We start from the raw sequence: 22,923 nt of genomic DNA, 5'->3' as shown, positions 1-22,923 counted from the left end.
AATTTGATATTTAACTTTAAGTATTAGACAGAAGGTTGTCACATTTTAGATAGTAATCACATATTTTTTTAATTTCTCAATGTATATTACTCTCTATTGTTTCAATTGCTTTATATTTTATTATTTTGTTGTCATATTCAATTTTTTTTCTTAACTCGAAAATCTATTAAAAACAATTTTCTATCTTATGATTAATAGAAGTAAGGTTTGAATGCATATATTTTGTCTTTTTCAAACTATATTAATATACTGTTTTGTGGTAAATAAAAAATTGAATTATAATAATTCAACTTTTCAATATTTAGATATTTTTTATAATCATGACAAATATGAAATTTAAGAAATATACTTTTTAGATCCCTTTTTAAATGTTGTCAAAAAAGACCCATTTCTTGATATTTTCAGAAAAAAATAAAATTAAAAGAACCACACATTCATATTTTCCCCCCTTTTCTGATACTCATAAAAAAAATCCCACGTTCGAAGTCCAAATATATCGATGAGCAGCAACTGCTAAATTCCAAGCTAGGCTGGGTCGGTTCAATTTAATTTAGTGATTATCAGTTTGTAAACATACTAAATCGTTAAGCAATTAAGATATACTTATCAATTGTTTATCATTTTCGATTCGGTACTCATTAAGATTTGACCCCAAAAACAATCATTGAAAACCACTTAGAAACAATGCGACAAATCAAAAGAACCATGTACATGAGTTGACAGATTACATCTTAGGCAAAAGCAAACACCATCCTATTGTAGAATAACTAAGAGTTTGACACAACCAGAAATAAAAGTATGACACTACGACCTAAGTCAAGGACTTTATACCCCACTATCCGATTATCGGTTAACCTACTAAGAAAAAATCTCAAACTATTAAGAACCATTATTTCGATAATAAAAATAATTAAAATATTAACGAAACTGCTAAATCAATAATCCATTATCGATAAATTAATAATTTTTTGTCGGTTCGATTCCTTCAAGTATTTTATTCTCATGTTTATTCTTTTAAAATTATTTTTCCACATCAAAAATACAAATATTATGATAAAAAATAAGTAATAATTTAAAAGCCGTGAAAAAAGTCAAAGTGATTCATTAAAATTGCATCAAGGGTGTGGTTTCATTGCGATGAGATCTTAGGTTTAAATCTGAGCAAAACAAAAAATATTAGACAAAATTATAATATACTGTGAAATTAGTTGAAGTGTACTCGAACCTTCATGGTTTTCAACCATTTCTCAAATTAATAGAAAAATATTACTACCTTGCCAACATCTTTTTTTTCACATTCCATAATTATATTCGTAGCGTGCATTTCTTATATTAGAATCTTGAAATTTTTTCGTCGAAAACAATGTATTTAATCTCTTCTTTCTCTGCAATTCTTCAAAGGGTATTTACATAATCTTGAGGGAAGAAAAGGGGTTACAGAAAAATGCTTCAATTGCATTGCCCATCACTTCCAATACTAAATCCAAGAATTTATCAGATTTCTCCTTCTAAGAGGTTTGTTTGTTTCTATTATGTTTCTCATGAATAAATTTTGTATTGTGTGGTTAGTATGAATATAAGCTTTTCTGTTTGAAATAGATTTTGAAGTTAAACTTGAAAAATTGAGTTTTCGAAGTTGTTGGTGGACAATCATTTTTGGAAAAATTTGAACTTTTGTGAGTGGAAGTGAAATTTCACTCAAAAACTGAGTGCAGTCCGGTTTTTGGGAATTTGAAGATGTTTTGAAGATAATTTTTCAAAATCTAATCAAATTTCATGGCTAATCAGCAAAATCTATGGAAATGCTAGACATTTGAAAGTTTTGTGCTCTTGGGTGTGTTGAGTATTGTAAGCTTGGATTGCATCTATGTGTATTTTCTGAAGTTCTAATTGCATAAATCTTATTGTAAAAAAAAAATACACAAGTTTATATGCTGAAGTTGACTACTTTAATCAAATATATTATAGTACATATACTTGTGATGACATACAATAAAAAGAAGTTAATGAACTGTAAAGATTGAATGAAGATAATGGATTTTGCGCAAATCTGAGATTTTATCTTCGAATTGAATATTATATTAAAATAGATGTAATTCATCATCATTCGGATAGGATCAAACTAAGTCAGCTATCTTACAACCGGATTGATTGGGGAGAGAGTGCTAATCTAACGGCTGGTAGGTTATGCTAATAGACAGAGGATTTTCCAGTCCTGGTATAAGAAAGTCATAATGTTAGGAGTAGTGGTATGGGATTAACTGGAAATCCTGCATATATCTTGCATCACTTAACCACTTTGGCTCTGCAGTTTCGTCCATCTTCACAGATATAGCCAAGGCATATTGCAATGTGCATTTATACCAACTCCTGTAAACAGAGCAGTTAGTGTTGGACAATCCTCCATTTCAGTTAGTTGCATATATTGCTGTCTTCAAAATAGAATACCACTTCCAAATCTCAAGACATAGTCCGCCGATTATATTCCTTGAAATAGATGAACTGTGTTCTAAGGTGGAAGAAACAGCTGCAATAGTTGATTTGTTCTGTGCAAAAGGTTGACTGTTGGAAGTCTCTTTATTCCCAATATTCTGTGTATTTAAAATTGAACAAAGCTGTTCTTTATTTTCATTGTCCAGAATGTCCCAATCTATCTCTGTTATAATCCAGATTACGGGTGTCTACAAATACTGGATCTTGGTCTCATGACTGTTGAAAGTCTCTTTATTCCCAAATAGTATGTGATTATGGCTGGTTGTATTAAATCGGGGAATGCTTAAGTGAATGCATAACTCAGATATTTGTGCATAAGGCTGCTAAGCCTTGCAGCTACAGCCAAAAAATATTCACGTGATATAGAACCTATCCTTTTTGCGCATTGTTTTAACTAAAGCTGTTTCAATTTCCAGGAAGGCATTGGCTTTTCCCTGTCGGAGAAACCATGCTTCTACTTTTTACATGAATGACTGGTTGGCCAAAAGTAAAGGTGAGTAACTAGATAGTTTATTTTCTATGCTTATGAGTATTTATGCCAAAAATAAGCTCCAATGCAGCTGAAGGTCATGAAAACTGAGAATTCATCATTATGTCTTTATTCTTTAAGAACCTTGATGTACTGGGATGGTGGTCCATTGAGCTCCTATCCTCCTCCCCTTTTCGGAACTGCATCCTAGTAATGGTTGTTACTCTTTTCAACTAGGAAACCTGCCAAGCATTCAACAGAAGACATGCAGACAGTTACGTTCCCTAGGAAACATGAATATCAGGGAAAATCGGAATCATCAGCCATTGAAGATTTATTTGAAGAATATTTCTCAGGTTCCAATGCCTCTTGGCACTAACTGTACATTAGTTTCAGTTTAAAACAGAATATTTTAAGGATTCTATAATACATAATATTTTATTCTTTAGATTTAATGCCGTGGTACTTTCGGCCGTGTATGATATAATTTAATGGTTCTGCTACTTATCAAGAAAAAGAATTCAGTGGTTTGCGCAGGGCCATGTCATATTTCTCTCAAGTTTGTTGCTTTTGCTCCTGCTACTGAATTGTTTACTGAAGGAAAAATAACGTCTCTCAGCATTATAGAATTTCCCCCTAAGTTTTGGAAGTTGGTCTTAACAATAATCAAGAGATAAGCAACTGAATTTGATGGTTGTCCACAAAAACCTTAGTCATACTTATTTTCCTTGGACCCTTCTTAGAATTTCATGATATGCCTCTGATTCAGTTTTCACCTTGAATCTGAAGTTGAGCTCCTTCAGAGATCTAGAGGAAACTAGTATCTGTATGGATTTTTAAAGAACTTCCATCATAGTACAGGGAAAACTCCATTTTTTTAATGAAGTAACTATTTGGTTGCTATGTTAGTTCTGTAAATATGACACTGCACCCAGTAATTGGAAAATCTTAACTTCTAGATGTGCCATCTTTGTCTCGAAAAAACTTATGTAGGTTACAAATTCTTCAGTTGTTTAATATAATATTTTAGCCAACCCTGACTTGTTTGGGACTGAGGCTTAGTTGTTGTTTAATGTAATATTTTAAAAGTCCGATGAGGGAAAGCTGAATATCAAGTTGTGAGGTTGGTTCTTGATAATGTAAACTTCTGCTCCATATTGGAGCCATTGGGATTATACAACTACCTCTGTACTTCCAATGTTTCAGCTGATTCCACTTCCATAATACCAAGGAATTTTTCCATTCTGTATCCTGTTGAGATGCAATTTTCTGACCAACTTTGTGCCAGTTCTTCTATAAACCAATTTCTGCAATGTCAAAATTTTTATTGGGAACTCTCAAAGGTAGATCAATTATATCATGTAAATATTTACTAATGAGAATGTCTACATGTGCAGGACTTCCCAGCTAAAATTGTAATAGCTTTGTTCGCATCTTATTTCATGTATAAATTGAAACTTCTAAATCTAATTGGTAAGAAGATGGGGATGATCCGAGAGTTATCCTTCTTTGTGACTCAAACATCAGGGGCTCAAAGTTTACCTTTTGCTTGTCTTTCTAAGCCCGTGAATAAACCAATACCACTTCAGTTGGATGTGTCCTTTCCTTCACTGAAAGACATCAAATGGAGTTTGTCACGGTTAATATATTTGTTCAACATACAACTAGAGAAAAATGTTGCCATGTAAGTAGCCAATTATACTTCCTTTGTAGTATGTTACCTTTCTATTTTTCTTTCTCAATGACTTAGCTCAGTGATGGGTGCAGAAATGACATCATGGAACATGCTAGAGAGAGAATAAAAGTTTGCTTTGTAGAAATTAAATATAGGTGGCTTGAATCAGGAAACTCCTACTCGTTACTTCTTTAATTTGTTCTGGACCTGAATCATAATGCTTATAACTTTTCAAGTATTCATGGGCTTGTACTAGTAGGGTTTTATGTCAGTCATCTAAACTTACTATCTTCTCTCATTTCAGGTGCATTAATGCACTTCCAGTTGTATTCTTTGTACATGCTTACCATCTTTGTAACTAGTTTAAGATTATAATGTATGAAGAGATAGGAAAATATAAGTGCAGATGTTAGTTCTTTGTAGCGCATTCATAAAAATACAGTACTAGGCCTTATTTGGCTTTTTCCTGAGAGATGTGAATCATCTATTCCATTTTGTGCAGGTTTTTTGTTGTGCTTTTGGTATCATGCTTCTCATTTGTGATGATTGGTGGTTTTCTGTTCTATAAATTCAGGTAAACTCTTCCAGACATGATATTTAGTATACTTATTTGTTCTAATGTTGTATACAAATGTATAAAACTAAAAGTAGATTTGATTTCTCGTTACAAATGATGAGTAATCCCCCCTTGTATTAACATCCAAAGATCTTCTTGAAGCTCATTCTTTAGCAGAAGCATATTGTAAATTTCTCCTGCCTTTGTTACTGCAATACCTATTATAGAGGTCATTAGTTTTTCAGTTGCTGAAGAACTAGTTATCTATATTGAATTGCGTAACCACCTCAGCTAATAGTTTAATTTGGTAGATAGGGTATATTTTATTTATTTATTTCCGGTCCGCACAAGTAGGCATGATTCCTTGGGCAAGCACACATATATTTTTGTTGATGGATGGAACTGAAAGTTGAACTATGACCTCTTCTTGCTTTGATACCATGTTGAATTGGGTGAAGCGCATTAGCTAAAAAGTGAACTGCTACTGAGCAAACACTTCTATTGTTAGTTTTAGGTCTGCAATAATCAAGGTGCAGAGCTGGCTGCAACCATTTTTAACTTGAAGAATCACAGAATATTGATGTTTTAGGGTATACATACACGCTAACATGCATGTCTAACAAAACAAGCCATATATTCTATCAGCTAAGGGCGAAACGTATCCTGTATACTCTCAGTTAGCTACTATCAACTAATAATGACCACTTTAAGAAAGTTGAAAGTTCTTTACGTTGTTGAATAAAATAAATACTATCTGGATTTTAATTGCACCATAGGTACAAAGATTAGCTATGTTCAGCGGACTCTTCAAAATTCCTGCCGCACCCTGTCCACACGACATGGGTGTGGATATGAGATCTATACCAGATTTGGTCAACTTATCTTGGGTACTTTAACCACATTCTATGATGGAGAAGTATAAATTGATTGGGTATATGGTTTGATTTTTGGGTTTATGTCATATATATAGAGAGAGCGTTGTATAAAGTATGAGAATGCTTTTCTAATTACGCGAGATAAGAATAAAATATTTGTCTTTATAAACAATGAAGTTTTATTAGTTTTTGTTCAATAATTTATAACTAATCAAGATATATACTGTATAGGTTGTAATATACATTTATTGGCCGTATCCCAGAACCCGTATCCGTACTCGCCTACTCGGATCCATAACCTTGAATACTAAATTTATATGATGAAGAATCCGACCTTTAGATCCGCACCCTCATCAGATACATGTACCTAAGTCCGAGCAACATAGAAGCCAAGCTTAAGTTTATTTCAAGTTCCAACGTGGTTTTAACCCATGATAAAGCAACCTGCATGTTTATTTGGTTTCAGTTATGCTATGCTCCTGTCAGTTATGCTACTTCTCTTGTGATCTTATTTTCCTTGCTTTCCTTCTCCTTTTTTTTTCCTATTGCTGAAAGTGCTGTTTATTAGGAATCTTCTTCAATTTTTCACTTTCCCTTTTATGAAATTTGGCAAAATTTGGTGGTTTAGTTGCTTTCAGATTTAAAGTAAACATTTTTGGCTATGATCTTAATTTTTATCCATCGAATAGTTTTATCACTTGCTTTCATTGTGTGTGTCACTATATTATAGCGTCTCATATTGTTTCTGATAGTGAATTTTGTTGAAGCCTTATATGAGAAGTTATTCATATTTCAATTTTCTTCTCCAGCAGTTTTCCTATCCACATGTTTGTTTGCTGATATGGATATTTTTCATTATGAAGAAAACGCAGGGGTAATGCTTACTCTTTGGAGGACTGCTTATGGGAGGCCTGGGCATGCCTCTGTTCATCATCTACTCACCTGAAAGTGTGGTTTATCTTTATCACATTTGATTTTGTTGATAAAATGTAATCTTCTTACTGATTAGCAATATTTAGATCATATCAATTATCATTACTAAAAGGACTTGCATTTGACTGCAGCAAAGAACAAGAGTTGAACGTGTAATAGGATTCATCCTTGCCATATGGGGCATACTGTTTTATTCTCGCCTATTGAGCACCATGACTGAGCAGTTTAGGGTAAGCTCTTGAAAAATGCTACATTCAAGCTTAATATCAGCAGGCAGTCCCCTGACAAGCACTTCGACAGAATAATATGCAAAGACTCAGAGAAGGGGCACAAATGCAAGTGTTGGAGACTGATCATATTATAATTTGTGGAGTTAACAGTCATCTGAACTTTATACTAAAGCAGCTAAATAAGTACCATGAATTTGCTGTTCGCTTAGGTACTGCCACTGCTAGGTAATATCATTGCTTACAGTTCACCTTACAAAATATGCATTGTGCTGCCAATATTACAAGTGGAGTTACCTGTTTGCAGGCGGCAGAGAATTCTTCTGCTATCTGATCTTCCACGAAAGCAAATGGACAAAATATCCGACAACATCACCAAAGATCTCAATCACATTGATGTCTTTACTAAAAGGTTAGTCTCACTTCACAAAGAAAATATGTAAGGTTGCAGAGGTCTGGGAATCTCTATAGAAGATCAAACAAGTCCTAGTAAAGCAACTTCATTAGTTATATAGATCACCTGTGCCTAGTAAAGCTACTCCATTAATTATATAGATTACCTTTGCGTATGTTCTCTATAATAAGAAAAATGTCCAGCACCAGGTAGGAAAGAGAATAGGGGGAATATCGTAGAAGATACTTCCTTGAACAAAGCTGTATGTGCTACAGCTGTAAATCCTTAACTTTTTCAAGGAATTGAAGTGCTACATTTGCTGTTCCAAATCTCCAATTTGTTGAGCTGCTTAGATGGAATACATGTTTTTGCTTGGTGCCCTCTTTGTAAAATGCGCTCTTTTGTAAATGATGTTATAAATTTCGCTGCATTCTCTTAAAACTTATACTGTTTAGAGAGGGTCACCACTTGTTTATTTAATCTTATTAGATTTTGAAGTTACTCTCTCTTATATGGGTTCTTTTCCCATGAGCTAAGCAAATCACTGTATTTGATTATGGGTGGCTACTTAATTGAGGTTCTTTGAATATTTTGAAACCTTATTGAATATTATCCTACATCTCATCCAAAAGCTTAACTGTTTTTTTCCCACTTCCAATGAATAAGATTGACTTTTTCATAAAAAGCAGTCAATACTCCCAAAACTTGATTTCATGATTAGCATTGAACAATATCATGTTTTATTACTCTAGTCCTGTTAATTATCAAATTCAAGCCTGATATGGGTGGCTGAGATACATATTTCCATAGCGGATGCTGGTCCAGTCTTACTCCAGAGCATGTTGTATGCATCTATCTCCCTCACTTTGAAGAGGGGGAGGCAGTTAAAATTCCTCTAACTTGTATATGTTGCTAATGGTCAAAACATCAAGTGATCGTAGTTTGGATTTCCAAGAGGGTTTTGTTGTGCTGTGCAAGATCACATAAGTCGACTTAGGCCTCGGATTCTTAGGCCTTAGTCTGTCCATATTTCCTGAGCTATTGTATGATCAAGTTGAAGTTGCTATAATTTCAGTTACCTTTAATCTAATATGTCATACATTTTCTCTAACAGTTGCAGTTTAAGTATGACAAAATCATTTGAAAGAGCGGCAGCCAATAAGGCACGTGCCATTGTTATACTTCCAGCGAAGGGAAATAGGTAGGTGATTTGTTTTACCTTGGGCACATTACAAACTGTTTTCTCTAGCAATTTTCTTGTTCTTTAGTTCTCTTCAAATGGTAAGTGGTCAAAGGGATAGAAGACAGTTTCTAGTTGAGCTTTCTAAATACTACTATCACTTCTATGATTAATTTATCCTCACATACTATCACTTCTATGATTAATTTATCCTCACATAGACATGGAAGCACCACTCTCCCCAACTTAAAAAATTCTATCGACATCATGGACTTCAGGAAATTATATTCTTGAGTTTTGATAGTTTTTCCTAGATTTGGTTCAATATTTGGAAAATAACAAACAAACTTAGTATCAAATTCGTCAATATTTAAAATAATGAAGAGTGATTTACAACATTAGCAGCTGGGTAAAGTATAATAATCACTTGAAGAGGTTAATCATATTCTTTTATCCTAAATTATATGTTATAATTGGATTATAAGGTCACTGAAGCATTTACTGTATGTAATTTAAATAATTCTCGTGTTTTCAAAAAAGTTTTACTTACAGCTTAAAGTTTCAGCGTGGTTAGTTGTTGTCAGTTATGTTCTATATTGATTGAATCACTATGCAATATGATTCTGAAAATGATCTCTGAAAAGGAGTCCTTGTAACTTGTAAGCCATAGACAGAATATGTGGAAATAATACAACACACTAAACTATGCCACAGAAACTCAATATGTTATCTGCAACTTCAGTGCTTAAGTCTAGACCTTATGAAAGGCCTTATCCCCTGACGCCAGGGGACATGTATGTGATTGGGTCTCTGGTTATTGGGAGTAGTTTCATGCACGGTTCCCCGAGTCTTTTGATGTCTACACTTCCCTAATTTTAAATTAATGGCAGTTTATGTTCAATTTGAATTTTTCTTCTTAGTTGCTTATTTACGACGTTCTTGATTTAATTAGGTATGAGGTCGACACAGATGTATTTCTCTCAGTACTAGCCCTTCAACCCCTTCCAGAAATGATCTCTGTCCCCACCATAGTTGAGGTATGTTTCTCTGGAAGAGTACTTTAAACGTTTTGAATCATCATTTATAAGTTACTGACTCCTTCCCAGAATTCTTTCAGGTTTCGAGCTCCAACACATGTGAACTGTTAAAGTCAATTTCAGGATTGAGAGTGGAACCTGTTCAGAATGTCGCATCAAAGTTGTTTGTTCAATGTTCTCGCCAAAAGGGACTCATTAAAATATACAAACACTTGCTCAATTATCGAAGTAATATCCTGTTTCTCAGTTAAATCATTTTTGTTTCATGAGTTATTTTATTGAATGCATAATCTGAAAAGGAAGATTTGGCAGGTATCTCATTGTCTTCCATTGTTTTAAGTGCTGCATTCTGATAGCGGTCTTAAATGCATTTAATTTTTGTCGAAAAGTGGATCATCCACTGGTGGAGTGGTAAACCTGAGTAAAATATCATGCAGCTTGTTAGGTTATGATGGCTAGGTAGCTTCTTTTACTTCATCTACCTGTAGCCATTTGTGCTAAAATCAACTTCAGTTTGATAGCGTCTTTTGTTCTGTCTGGTAAAGAGCTAAGTTCTTTCAGACATTTTGAATTCTGTGGTCCACAACCTTGAACTTTGGACATTCTGCGCTTAATTCAAAGCACTAATGTCTTCTTAAGTTTCTCAAAGTTCTCAGTGAACCGGAACTCTGTTCTGTCCTTAATTGTGGGATAACATTTCAAGTCTGAAGTGTCTGGTCGTTGAAGTTTTTGCTTCATATATTATGTTGCTTTTTTGCATAAAATTATGTCATACATCTTGCAATATCCTGACAGTGAAATTATTACAACTGTACATAAATTTGTTTCATGATTGGACACTTTTTTCTAAGAAGAGCATGGTTTCATCTGGCAGAGAACGTATTCAATCTTTGCAGTTTCTCTCACCTGGCGGGATTAAAATATAAGCAATTAAGACGTGGCTTCCAAGAGGTAGTCTATTTGACTAGAATGGTTTTAACTATTGATTTCATTAAATTTGTAGATCTTGAAGTCATTCAATTCTGCTTTTCTTTCAGGCTGTTGTTTGCGGTCTCTACCGACAAGGGAAGATAAATTTCCATCCAAGGGATGAAGAAGTTTTGGAAGAAACTGATAAAGTATGTTCAACATTAAATATTGCAGTTGTGTCACCCATATGAATAAAATAATCCAGCTGTAGATGTTAAATTAACTTGGACCATCACTGTGGAGAAACGAAAATTTATACACTCGCTTCCTTTGGGGGACCTAGTTTGTGAAAGTATAGTGATACACACAGTACACTGCTTTTATACTGATCTAATTATTCTGCATCAGTCCTTTAAAGATATTGTATGCTTATATTGATTTGTAAACTGTACATCTATTATAAGCCATCGTACATTATTCTCAAGTAGAAGAAAGGAATATTAACTAGGTGATGGAACTAGGTGAGATGAATCCTTAGACAGGTATTTATTGCTTTCATTATTGCCATTGAAGTGAATATATTTCTACAGTTTTAAGCTTTTGATGATTTATCAGTTTGAATGTGAAGTGGATTCGTTTCTGCCAATAATGCCTTGCGTTTGGTCTTCCTGTGGACCTCTTCATCTATCCTAGATCATGTATGAATGAGAGAATAATAATAATCAGTGGCTTGTTATACCTTTTACTTCGGTCTTAATGAAATCATCAGTTTTAGGTAAAGGATCAAAAACATTTATAAGGGGTAAACAGTGTTACAGCACTAGATCATTCCATGGGACATCCACCCCTCCTTTCTGGCTCCAATGATTACTATCTTTCGGTTACGGTGTGGAGATCAGAGAGTTGAGCATATGATAGTAGTTGCAGTGTCACCATTTTAGCGCCGAGAGCAGGAATTTTATGTACCGCACTTTGTTTTATAATTGACTCGATCATACAATGTTGTGTATGTTCTCATCAGAAAGTTCTGAAAAATGTACGAAGTTCAAATATTTTTTTGCTATAGTCCCCTAATTTTGTTTACTTGCATGCTGATTCTTTCACTTTGAATCATACAGGTTTTGTTTATTGGACCTGTTCATGGTAAAAAAAGGCCGCAGCTGGCATACTCAAATATTTCTGATCAAAGTGACAATGCCATAAATGATTCTCACACTGTAGAAAAGAATGGACAATTCAGAAGTAATACGTTGGAGATAACCAAAGCACGTCTTGAGAATATAGTGAAACGAACAAAATCAGGGTCTAAGGTATAACATATTAGAAATGCTTTGCACCTGCCACCTTTGTTGCTGAGTATTTTAGCTAACTCTGTAAGTATCTAAATTCAGGCATCTGATTGGTGTCCGGGACCTAAAGAATGCATATTAATGCTGGGATGGCGGGCTGATATTGTGGAAATGATTGAAGAATATGATAATTATCTGGGACCTGGCAGCACACTGGTAAGTCATACTCTTCTGGAAGACCTCCATCTCTAACCTCTACACTATAGGCGGAGATAATTGGATGTTTAACTTCTCAATTTGTCATGGGGTAACACATTTTTCTTGATTCAGCATGACATCTGTCAGTATTTCTGAGATTCATGACAAGGAAAAATCAAGTTGTCAAACTCAAAAAGGGTACAATGTAAAATGCAACTGAAACGCTTGATTCTAAAGTTGTGGGTTGCTTTGGATTTTTTTCCTTTCCAAGTAGACACAAGGGATTGACACAAAAAACAACATGATTCTGTCAGCCCTTCTACACCATATCGCTTTTTACATGAATTATTTGACAACACTGCCGTAGTATGAAGAGAGGTGATTTATGGATCACATTTCAGGAAGATAATCCAGAGGAGGTTTCTTTCATTTAAGGTTATCTAATGTTAACAGATTATGCTACCTTCCAATTGATTTTAAGTGTGAAATATTGTTCTTAAAAGTTTCTAGTTCATTGAAAATAGTTGATTTGATTTCTTCCTGATGAAAAGATGCTATTAATTTATTCATGTGGATCTTTGGCTGATAGTGAAATGTCTCTTCAAAATAAAGAGAATTGGCAAAATGTAGAATATTCTTGTCCGTTAAGTACTTTTAAGAGTATCAAAGTCCTAATACATACTTAAATCTGTCCAAATTTTTCACATAGCCACCTGAACTAAGCCTACAACCTGTTGAACACTTGATCTATGCTCAAACATGCCTATTAGATGCATGTGGCTAACATGGTACATAGTATGGATATCACATACATTAAGCACGTGAATGCATTGAAAATGAGCTGCCGTGGATTATTTTCCTCCTCATCTAATTCTTTTCTCATCTCTCATCTCAAAGCAAGACCCATCCTCCAACAGTTTTCTCCTTAAATCTCCACCAACAAACCACCACAGCCACCTGTTGTCCCATGAAACAAAAACCAACACCTCACCACTACCATTACAGACCACAAACGACCTTGCTGCCACCAGCTTTCTTCTCCTCTAGCTTCTCTTGGGAAACAAATATGTAAACAGTGACCCAACACCTCATCGACCCATGGATCCCTCTCTCTAAGCTCTCCAACAATCTGCCATCCTTGAATTCTATATCCAACTATTAGTTCTACTGTCCAAGTTTTCTCTGGAGAATGGACAGCTTCCGCCACAATAAATTCTGTTAGCACCTTCTTTGCAGCATATGAACCCACCATCCACTTTACTTCGAATGTCTGTGGAAAGTCTCTCTAGTTTTGTTTAGGATGAAGGGGTATTTCCTATCAAGCACACTGGCAGAGTTGATCAGGATGTTGGCTGGTGAATGAAAAGTTGATTCGGCCTCGTCGAAAGAGACTTTACTTCATCTTGGTTGGAGATATTGAAGTGGGAAGCTTTGGACTTGGGTATAGAGCTGATGAGGGGCGACCTCTTCTTCCACCATGGTTGAAAAAAAAGCAATGATTTCTAGAATAAGGAGAGAGGAAAGGAATTTTCTGGATAGACACCAAAGAGTGTGAAGATTATGCAAAAATATACCAGCGAAGGGAGAGAGGGTTGGAAGGGGAGAAGAAATTGGGGAGTTTGGGCCATGGAATCAATGGCATTGTAGGGAGAAATCAATGGAGCTGAAGAGAGTGAGTTGGAAGGGGAGAGTAGAGAAGAAAAAACCTCTCTTCCTTTTCTTAAATTATTTGGGATGAAGAGCCACATGTCTTTTCTCATTAGGTTCTTTGCCATGTTTCTAGTGTGTGAACTTCACACTTTATTTTCTTGACTGTTTCAGCAACCTGTCTAATGATGCAGTTTGAGCAATGGTCAGGTGTTCAATAGGCAAGAGCTTAGTTTAGGTGGCTGGATGAAAAATTCTGATAACTTTAGTTGTATAAGCTATTTTTGACGGTAATATCAGAATGATAATCCTTAGGGCAGGGTAGCATGGTGCACAAAGCATCTCGCATTAGTAGGGGAAGGGGAAGGGGACCGCACCCTAAGGGGTATGATGTAGACATCCTACCCTAGAATCCTTAGAAAAATGAAATTGTTATAGTTGTTGAAGTGTGCGGCCATCTAATCTTAAAGCTTAAATAGCTAGAGAGCACACTTTTTATTTACTTAATTACATTCTCAACACACCAAACAGCCTCTCTACCTCCACGAGGTAGTGGTAAGGTCTGCGTACACTCTACCCTCCCCAAACCCCACCTTGTGGGATTTCACTGGGTATGTTGTTGTTGTTGTACATTCTCAACACACCCTTCTTATTATTTTTTTTTTTTGATGAAGTGAGTAGAGTTCCATTAAAAGGTGTCAAGAAGATGCTGACAAAAATTACTGGGAATAAAAGGAGTTACTCTGTTACACTATCTAGTCTATAACTAAAGAGCAAACTCCATCCAGAAACTTTCCACAACTAGAATCTCATTGATAGGTTCTATGTAAATTTTATTTTGTGCATAGCAGGGCTTTTGGATTCTTTGTAAATATGGCTTTGCACTGCCTTAGTGTTTTTTGAATATACTAACATGTTACCAGTCTTAAGAAAATGTCTTACTTCTAAAACACAGAGCAGTTATAGATTAGCATCTGAATTTATCACCATATCTTTACAATTTATGACTGAGTGACTGTAGAATTGCTTATTACTAGACTAAGTCTTCTTATGTATCCTTTTGTTTTGCATCCCATAACTTGTAGGAGGTGTTATCAGATGTCCCAATGGATGATAGACATACGGCTAGCCGACTTGCTGGCCAGGGAAAGCTAAAAAATGTTCGAGTCTCTCATAGGGTATTTCTGAATTCTGACTCATTATCTTATGTTGATTACCTGGATTAGATTTGGAACTGTCCATCTTAATCTGTCCATATTCATAATATTTTACAGATTGGAAGCCCAATGGACTATGACATGCTGACGGACACCATTGCAAACATTCAAAAATCATTTAAACAACGCGAAGAACTTCCATTCTCCATTGTCGTAATATCTGATAGAGAATGGTTACTTGGAGGTAGCAAAAATGGTGTTATCTTATATGGGATATAGATGCATGTTTAAATTTGTATCTCATTTCTCCAGATGCATCGAAGGCAGACAAGCAATCTGTATATTCTCTCCTCCTTGCTGAAAACATCTGCAACAAGCTTGGCGTGAAGGTATTTGTTCAAAATATGTCTGCCTTCACAAATCTAATTTCCTACTTCATTGTTCTTTATATAGTTCTTTGGTATTGTAATTGAATGGAAGGTTTTTTCTTATTCCAGTAGGTGAACAGTGAATAAATACAATACATAAGGTGTTAACTAAGGAAAGAAATAAAGAGTGATTCCTACAGATCTGCAGTGATCCCTATAAATCTGCTGCCTATATATAGCTATGTATGTTACTAGGATTAAGTCTATATACATTCATAACACTCCCCCTCAAGCTGGAGCATATATGTTGATCATGCCCAGCTTGTTACAAAGATAATCAACTCGAGTTCCATTCAACGCCTTTGTGAGCAAATCAGCTACTTGCTCTCCTGTTTTCACGTAGCCGGTGGAAATCAAGTTTTCCTGAATCTTCTCACGAATAAAATGACAGTCAACCTCAATGTGTTTAGTTCTTTCATGATACACCGGATTTGAGGCAATATGCAAGGCAGCTTGATTATCACACCAAAGTTTTGCTGGTGTATGATATTCCAACCCAATTTCAGTTAGAAGATGATATATCCACATAATCTCACATGTAGACTGTGACATAGCTCTATACTCAGATTCTGCACTGGATCGAGATACAACACTTTGCTTCTTACTCCTCCATGACACTAGGTTCCCTCCAACAAAGACACAATAGCCTGTAGTCGATCTCCTATCAATTTTGGATCCAGCATAGTCAGCATCTGCAAAACACTCAACACGAGTATGACCGTGATTGCTATATAATATCCCAAGACCCGGGGCTCCTTTCAAGTAACATAAAATCTGTTCCAAAGCTGCCCAGTGTTTGACTGTAGGTGAGGACATGAACTGGCTAACAACACTTACTGCAAAAGCAATGTCTGGACGAGTCACAACAAGGTAGTTTAACTTTCCAACTAACCTCCTGTATCTCTCAGGATCATCAAAGGGGTCGCTATCATCTTTCATAAGCTGCACATTGGGAACCATTGGAGTACTGCAAGGTTTAGCTGCCAACTTTCCAGTGTCTGCAAGAAGATCAAGAATATACTTTCTCTGAGACAAAAGAATTCCCTTTTTGTTTCTATTTACCTCTATACCCAAAAAGTACTTCAACTGACCCAAGTCTTTCGTATGAAACCTAGTATGCAGGAAGGATTTGAGGGAAGAGATCCCTGCATAATCACTTCCTGTGATGACAATGTCATCAACATACACAACCAGCAGGATAGTGCCAACTGTTGATTGTCGGTAGAAGACTGAGTGATCACATTTGCTCATTTTCATCCCAAACTCCAGGACTACCTCACTGAACTTCCCAAACCAAGCTCGGGGACTCTGTTTCAAGCCATACAAGGACTTCTTCAAATAACAGACTCTCCCATACTCCCCCTGAGCAACAAAACCAGGTGGTTGCTCCATATATACTTCCTCTTGAAGATCACCATGAAGGAATGCATTTTTGATATCCAACTGATGTAAAGGCCAATTCTCAGAAGCAGCTAGAGAAATGAACAAGCGGACAGAAGTAAGTTTCGCAACCGGAGAGAAAGTGTCTGAATAATCCACTCCATAAGTTTGAGCATACCCTTTAGCCACAAGCCTAGCCTTAAGTCTTGCCACAGAACCATCTGGATTAACTTTAATTGTGAACACCCACTTACATCCCACTGGTTTCTTCGTGCTAGGTAAATCCACCAAATCCCACGTGTGATTTTCCTCTAAGGCATGTATTTCCTCAAGCATCGCATCATACCATCCAGGATGGTTCAAAGCTTCCTTCACTGTTTTGGGTATAGAGATGGAGTCTAAAGAAGCAACCAAAGACCTTGACATAGAGGATAAACGGTCATAGGAAACAAAATTAACAATGGGATATGTGGATTGACAAGTCCTTTTACCTTTGCGAAGAGCAATAGGGAGATCCAAATTCTCTGAAGTATCGGGTGAAGAAAGATTTGATAACAGAGGAATCGGTGCAGAACATGTATCATCGATCTCTCGTCTCCTTGAATAAACTTGAACAATTGGTGGTCTTGCTGGAGCAGAAGTTATAGGTCCAATAGTCAATTGGTGCTCAATAGGGGAGCTAGGAGATTGAAGATCATTATTTGATTGTTCTTTCACAACACGAGTAACCTGATAGACTAACCACTCATCTTCCTCCTCTTGAGTTCTAGAAATGGGAGGTGCATAGAAGAATGGTGTAGTCTCTGAAAATACCACATCATTTGACACCAAGTATTTACCAAGCTCTGCAGAATAACATCGATACCCCTTCTGAAGGCGTGAATAACCCAAGAAAACACACTTCAATGCCTTAGGGTCCAACTTGGTAACAGATGGCCGAACATCTCGAACATAACACGTGCTTCCAAATACCTTAGGCTCCACCGGAAATAGTGACTTGTTTGGAAAAAGAACATTGTAAGGCACATTACCAACAAGAACAGTCGATGGCATGCGATTAATCAAAAAACAAGCTGTAGAGACTGCATCAGCCCAAAATTGTTTAGGAACCTTCATTTGGAACAAAAGTGCTCGAGCTGTCTCAAGTAGGTGCCTATTCTTTCTCTCAGCAACTCCATTTTGAGAGGGTGTATCAACACATGAAGTTTGATGGAGAATACCATGTTGTCTCATGTAGGACTGAAACAATTCCGATATATACTCTTTAGCATTATCACTCCTTAGAATACGCACTGAAGTATTGAACTGAGTTTTGACTTCAGCACAAAAAGCACAAAAGTGAGTAAACACTTCAGAACGACTCTTCATAAAATAAATCCAAGTCATTCGAGAGAAATCATCCACAAATGTGACAAAATACTTATGTCCGGTTTTGGAAACAACAGGACATGGTCCCCAAACATCTGAATGAACTAACTCAAAAATGGACTCCACCCGCTTATTAACCCTTGGTTTTGTTGAGCTACGATGGTGTTTGGCAAATTGACACGACTCACAATCTAGTGAAGGAATATTCTGAAACTGAGGACAAAGCTTCTTCAACATAGGCAAAGAAGGATGTCCTAATCGACAATGTGCCTCAAATGGAGACATGACACAAGAGTAGGCAGCAAATCGAGGCTCCCAATATTCATCTAGAATGTAGAGACTATTGGATACTTGTCCTTTACCAATAACTTTATTTGTCCTTAGATCACGAAACAAACAATGATCGGGAAAGAAAGAGATATAACAGTTTAGGTCTCTGGTAAGCTTACTAACAGACATCAAATTAAAGGCTAACTTTGGTAGACCTAATACAGATGACAAGGTAATGGAAGAAGTTGGTTTTACAGTCTCAGATCCTATAATATTACAGATTGAACCATTAGCAACTGTCACAGGAGAGAGTGCTCTGTGTGATCGAAAGCTAGAATATATATTAGGATTACCTGTCATGTGATTTGTGGCACCTGAATCGATCACCCATTTATTCGAAGAGGATATAAGACATGTTTTTCCTGACTCAACAAGGGTAGTAACTGAAATAGATTCTTTTTGTAATTTTTGATATTGTGAGAATTTTGCAAACGCTTCCGCCGAAACCAAAGTTCTTTTATCCGAAGACATAGGAGCCACAATTTCAGTCATTCTCTCCAAATATTTTAGCAGCACAAGAACTTATCAACAGAAAATATAACCAGAAGCATGTACGTGACCCCACGAACACTGATGAACAAATTCTAAAAAATGATTTTATCAACTAAGAAACCAATTGTTCACACAAAATGAAGAATCTGAGTACTTTACCAGTAGACAAGAGCAAGTAATGAACAATCAAATACCCTACTGATTGTCAATAACTCTACTGATTGGTTCGATATTCTGCTTTGCGGAATCAATGATCAAATTGCAGGTACAAAATCTTGTTGCAGAGATTGTGGATTCCAAATTGGGTAAACAGGTATTTGTTTCTAACAAAGACTTTCTTGGTTAATTTAAATGATTGTGTAAGTCATGTCTTTGTTTTTCTCGAGCTGTGGAGTTTTGATGGCATGTGTTTATGTTCTGCTCTCCAGATTACAAGAATCAGGCCTTCCCTCACTTACATTGCTTCAGAGGAAGTAATGAGTCTTGTGACTGCTCAAGGTTTCAAATATTTCCTTACAAAGGCCAAATGGATTTTTCTCAGTGAGGTTTGAAGTGATTCCTGAATTGTGTTTTTTTGTTTTGTTTTTGTCACAGTTGCAGAAAATAGTGAATTGAATGAGGTTTGGAAAGATATTTTGAATGTCGATGGAGATGAAATATACGTTAAGGTAATAATTTGCCTTTTTAAATATAGCAGGTGTGAAAATGGACAAAGAAAGTTGGCTTCTAAAATAAGATTATTGTTAATTATCTTGAACCTCATGTATTAAACCTTTATGTAAGCTTGGGTTACCTCTCCTACGTGGTTTGCGAGCTATTGCATAGGAGCGGGGATTTTACCTTGTGCACACCCAAAAGGGTAGCGGCTGTGGGTTTCCCTTGTCATCAAAAAAAATAAATTAAACCTTTATATAAGCTTCACCTCTCTGCGTCTGATCTAGTTCATGAAGGAATTGGCATGTGTTTCCACTTTCCTGTAATGGTGCATGTAAACCAACTCGTGCTTGTGTCAATGGTGCACTTAACAGGCATGCTTGTTGGTTATTTAATTGATCTATGCTTCATTTGCCAAAAGATGTGAATATTTGATATATAAATGTATGAACGACAGAACGAGTTGTGACAAGTGTGAGAACAGTAATCGGTAATATAAAGGAGTTTTTGCATTAGCGCGTACTTGTTTACCCTAGTTATAGATGAGATATTTAATAATACCCATGTGTAGGTCCTATTGTGTATGCTATATGCATTGGATATTGTGTCGATTGATGAAACCAACATGAAGTCAACTAAAAGCTTGACTTATGAACAATCATTCTAGAGAGTGAGAGTTTTATGATAAATAGAAGTAAAATAGACTGCTCTGGGAGTTAGCATTAAGAAGAGTAAATCTGATGAGAGATTAGATGGGATTGTGGTGCTTAATGTAGACAATTCAATTATGAAGGCTCAATGTTTCCCGAGAAAGATATGTTAGATGAAAATGTAAAAGATATAATTTGAATAGAATAGTAGAAATGGAGAAATGCTACGGGAGTGTTGAGCAAAAGGACACCTGCCAAAGTGAAATACAAGTAGTGTATTGTTGTATAACCAGCAATGTTATATGAGAGTAAATGTTGGGTCTGTAAGGTTACATATTCACAAGATGATTGCCACAGAAATATGAATCTTAATATGGATGTGCACTGATATAAGATTAAGATAGTTTAGCCATGTCCTGCCCTTCGATTGCTGTGAATCATGATCATTGCAAGTGTTAAAAGCGAACGAGATAAATTTAAAATCACATGGAGGGAAGTCATCTTTTAAAACCGACAACATCTTACATTCCATGCAGACTTCGAATACAATAGAAGAAAAAAGTTTATTGAGGCAACATCAAGTAGTTTGGAATAAGATCTAGTCATGTCAGTAAAGCTTACATTAGGTCCAATTTTTCCTTGTCCTAAGACAGGATAAAATATAGCCAATGTAAAAATATAGTTTTCGCTTATGTATGAACATTTCTCTCTTTTGACCTTTGGACATGAATGATGTGTGTATTCCTTAGAACATCAACTGAACATATGTACTATTTTTTCCTTGAGAGTGATGAAAGAATAGTGCCTATTTGTTTTACCAGACTCGCCAATGATGGTGAATGGGCAATACGTAGAGGTTGTTCCACTTCCTATGGATTGTTCTATAGCACTACAATTACGAATTTACGATGCTTGCTCCAAGGTGGAAGAGTGTTGAATTTCTTTTCGGATGTTGCAAACAGACAAATAAAACACCTTACCAATCTAGCAAGAAATGCCTTACTGATGAAGTTAAGCAAGAGACAGTCGATCCTCTCCTTCTCTACTACCTTAGCGGCCAGAAATAACTTTTTGACTTCCTTTCCCCTTTCTTTCATCTTCCTAATGGTGTTACAAGAATGTCTTTGAGAATCATTCTCCTTCTAAGACCTTTAAAGGACGCTACAAGTGATCGTAGAAAGAGACGTTACTTACATTTTTAATATCCTCAGTTCCACACAGCATGAGTTTGTCATAGTCTCATAGATTAAATGGTGACATGAAACAGAAACTGTTAGAGCTCTTGACTTGGTTGTAACTTTCTTTTCATCCTCCACTTACAGGACATTGGGCTTTACATGAAGGAAGGTGAGAAACCTTCATTTGCTGAACTTTCTGAAAGAGCACATTTACGAAGAGAAGTTGCTATCGGATATGTGAAGAACAACAAGAAGGTATAGAATCTCGATGTGCTTCTGTAAATAGAACGGACATCAGAGCTCAACCTAATGCCTCACCCATTGCAGGTCATCAACCCAATCCCAAAATCAGAACCCCTTTCTCTTGAACATGGCGATAGGCTGATAGTGATATCAGAACTTGAAAATAACCCTTGATCACAGTTCAAGCAAAATAACACAAGTAGCACCTTACTTCTTATTACACCAACTACGACGAATGCCAAGTTGGATCGCCAGTCTCAGTTCTCGGCTTCTTACAACTGATGAAGAAAGAACAAGGAGCAAACATGATAAGGAGATGCAAGTTACTGTAAATACATCAAAGTTACAAATAAAGCAAAGAAAAAATAGTCGTTGGATTGAACTATAGTTTTTTTTTTTTTCTTTTCTTTTTCTTCCACCACTGGTTAAGAGGGAAATGAGAACACATTTGTTAGTTGAACCATCAACTCAAAAGGAGGTTTTACAAAGAGTTTCAAGTTCAAGCCAAATCTTGCAAGTGTTTGATACAGAGAAATGATATATTATATATATTCAGTGTACAAAGAAAGACTCATTCTTGATAACTTGTACTCTGTGTGTCAAATATAAATAAATTTCCCAATGTATAATAATTTACTAATATGTTATGAAATAGTATTACATTATGGTTTATGTCCATAAAACACTTAAAGCAAGTAACACTCAGAACTACTCTTCTCTATTAGGTAAAAATAAAAATATAAATATCACTCCACTGCGCCAAATCATTTATGGTTGTAACTTCCGCACCTCCATGATCTCGTTTCGATCGTACGTACGATTTTAATGGTTAACGTCATGTTTACGACTTGACTCGTTCTTCGATCCCTACCTCTTCCGTCGGCTTGGCCACTATAAATGAAGGTTAGTTTAATGCCTCATCCATTAGTGATATTATCTGCTTTGGATTTAGGTTCGCTTGGATTTACAATGAGTCACTAGTTTGTTAGGTGTGCTTATTTATAAATCTAATATTTCTCGTGCTTTTTGTCGATGTAGGACTTCTTATCCTCAGCTGGGATATCACAATTACGACTTACGCCAATAGAGTTCATAAGTCAATTCAATTGAACCCAATGTGGGACTTCCCAGCGCGAATCCGGATTTAGTCGGACTCCAATG

The 22,923-nt window shown here is 35.9% G+C and overlaps 1 protein-coding gene across 1 annotated transcript; it reads left to right on the top strand.

Annotated features, from left to right (window-relative positions):
* The first annotated feature begins 1,308 nt into the window (after window positions 1–1,308).
* On the top strand, window positions 1,309–22,339 carry LOC125870747 (putative ion channel POLLUX-like 2). The gene is made up of 24 exons (XM_049551250.1): window positions 1,309–1,515; window positions 2,910–2,986; window positions 3,200–3,318; window positions 4,360–4,646; window positions 5,140–5,211; window positions 6,932–7,016; window positions 7,133–7,231; window positions 7,302–7,456; window positions 7,536–7,640; window positions 8,737–8,823; window positions 9,755–9,839; window positions 9,920–10,067; window positions 10,714–10,790; window positions 10,877–10,957; window positions 11,867–12,058; window positions 12,140–12,253; window positions 14,968–15,060; window positions 15,157–15,283; window positions 15,352–15,428; window positions 19,303–19,350; window positions 19,466–19,535; window positions 19,632–19,705; window positions 21,664–21,774; window positions 21,847–22,339. Exons 1-24 carry the CDS (start codon window positions 1,445–1,447, stop codon window positions 21,934–21,936), a joined length of 2,544 nt encoding a protein of 847 aa, XP_049407207.1. The 5' UTR covers window positions 1,309–1,444; the 3' UTR covers window positions 21,937–22,339.
* The last annotated feature ends 584 nt before the right edge of the window (window positions 22,340–22,923 follow it).

This window comes from Solanum stenotomum, chromosome 7 (assembly GCF_019186545.1).
Source record: "Solanum stenotomum isolate F172 chromosome 7, ASM1918654v1, whole genome shotgun sequence".
Lineage (NCBI taxonomy): Eukaryota > Viridiplantae > Streptophyta > Magnoliopsida > Solanales > Solanaceae > Solanum > Solanum stenotomum.
This window is presented reverse-complemented; position numbering and strand designations above follow the sequence as displayed.

Bases quoted from the DNA above. Each gene is read 5' to 3' on its own strand.
- LOC125870747 (XM_049551250.1), top strand. From the start codon at position 1,445: ATGCTTCAATTGCATTGCCCATCACTTCCAATACTAAATCCAAGAATT. The intron at 3,319-4,359 runs GTTCCAATGCCT...CTACATGTGCAG, and splicing joins ATTTGAAGAATATTTCTCAG to GACTTCCCAGCTAAAATTGT. The intron at 7,457-7,535 runs GTAATATCATTG...ACCTGTTTGCAG, and splicing joins TTAGGTACTGCCACTGCTAG to GCGGCAGAGAATTCTTCTGC.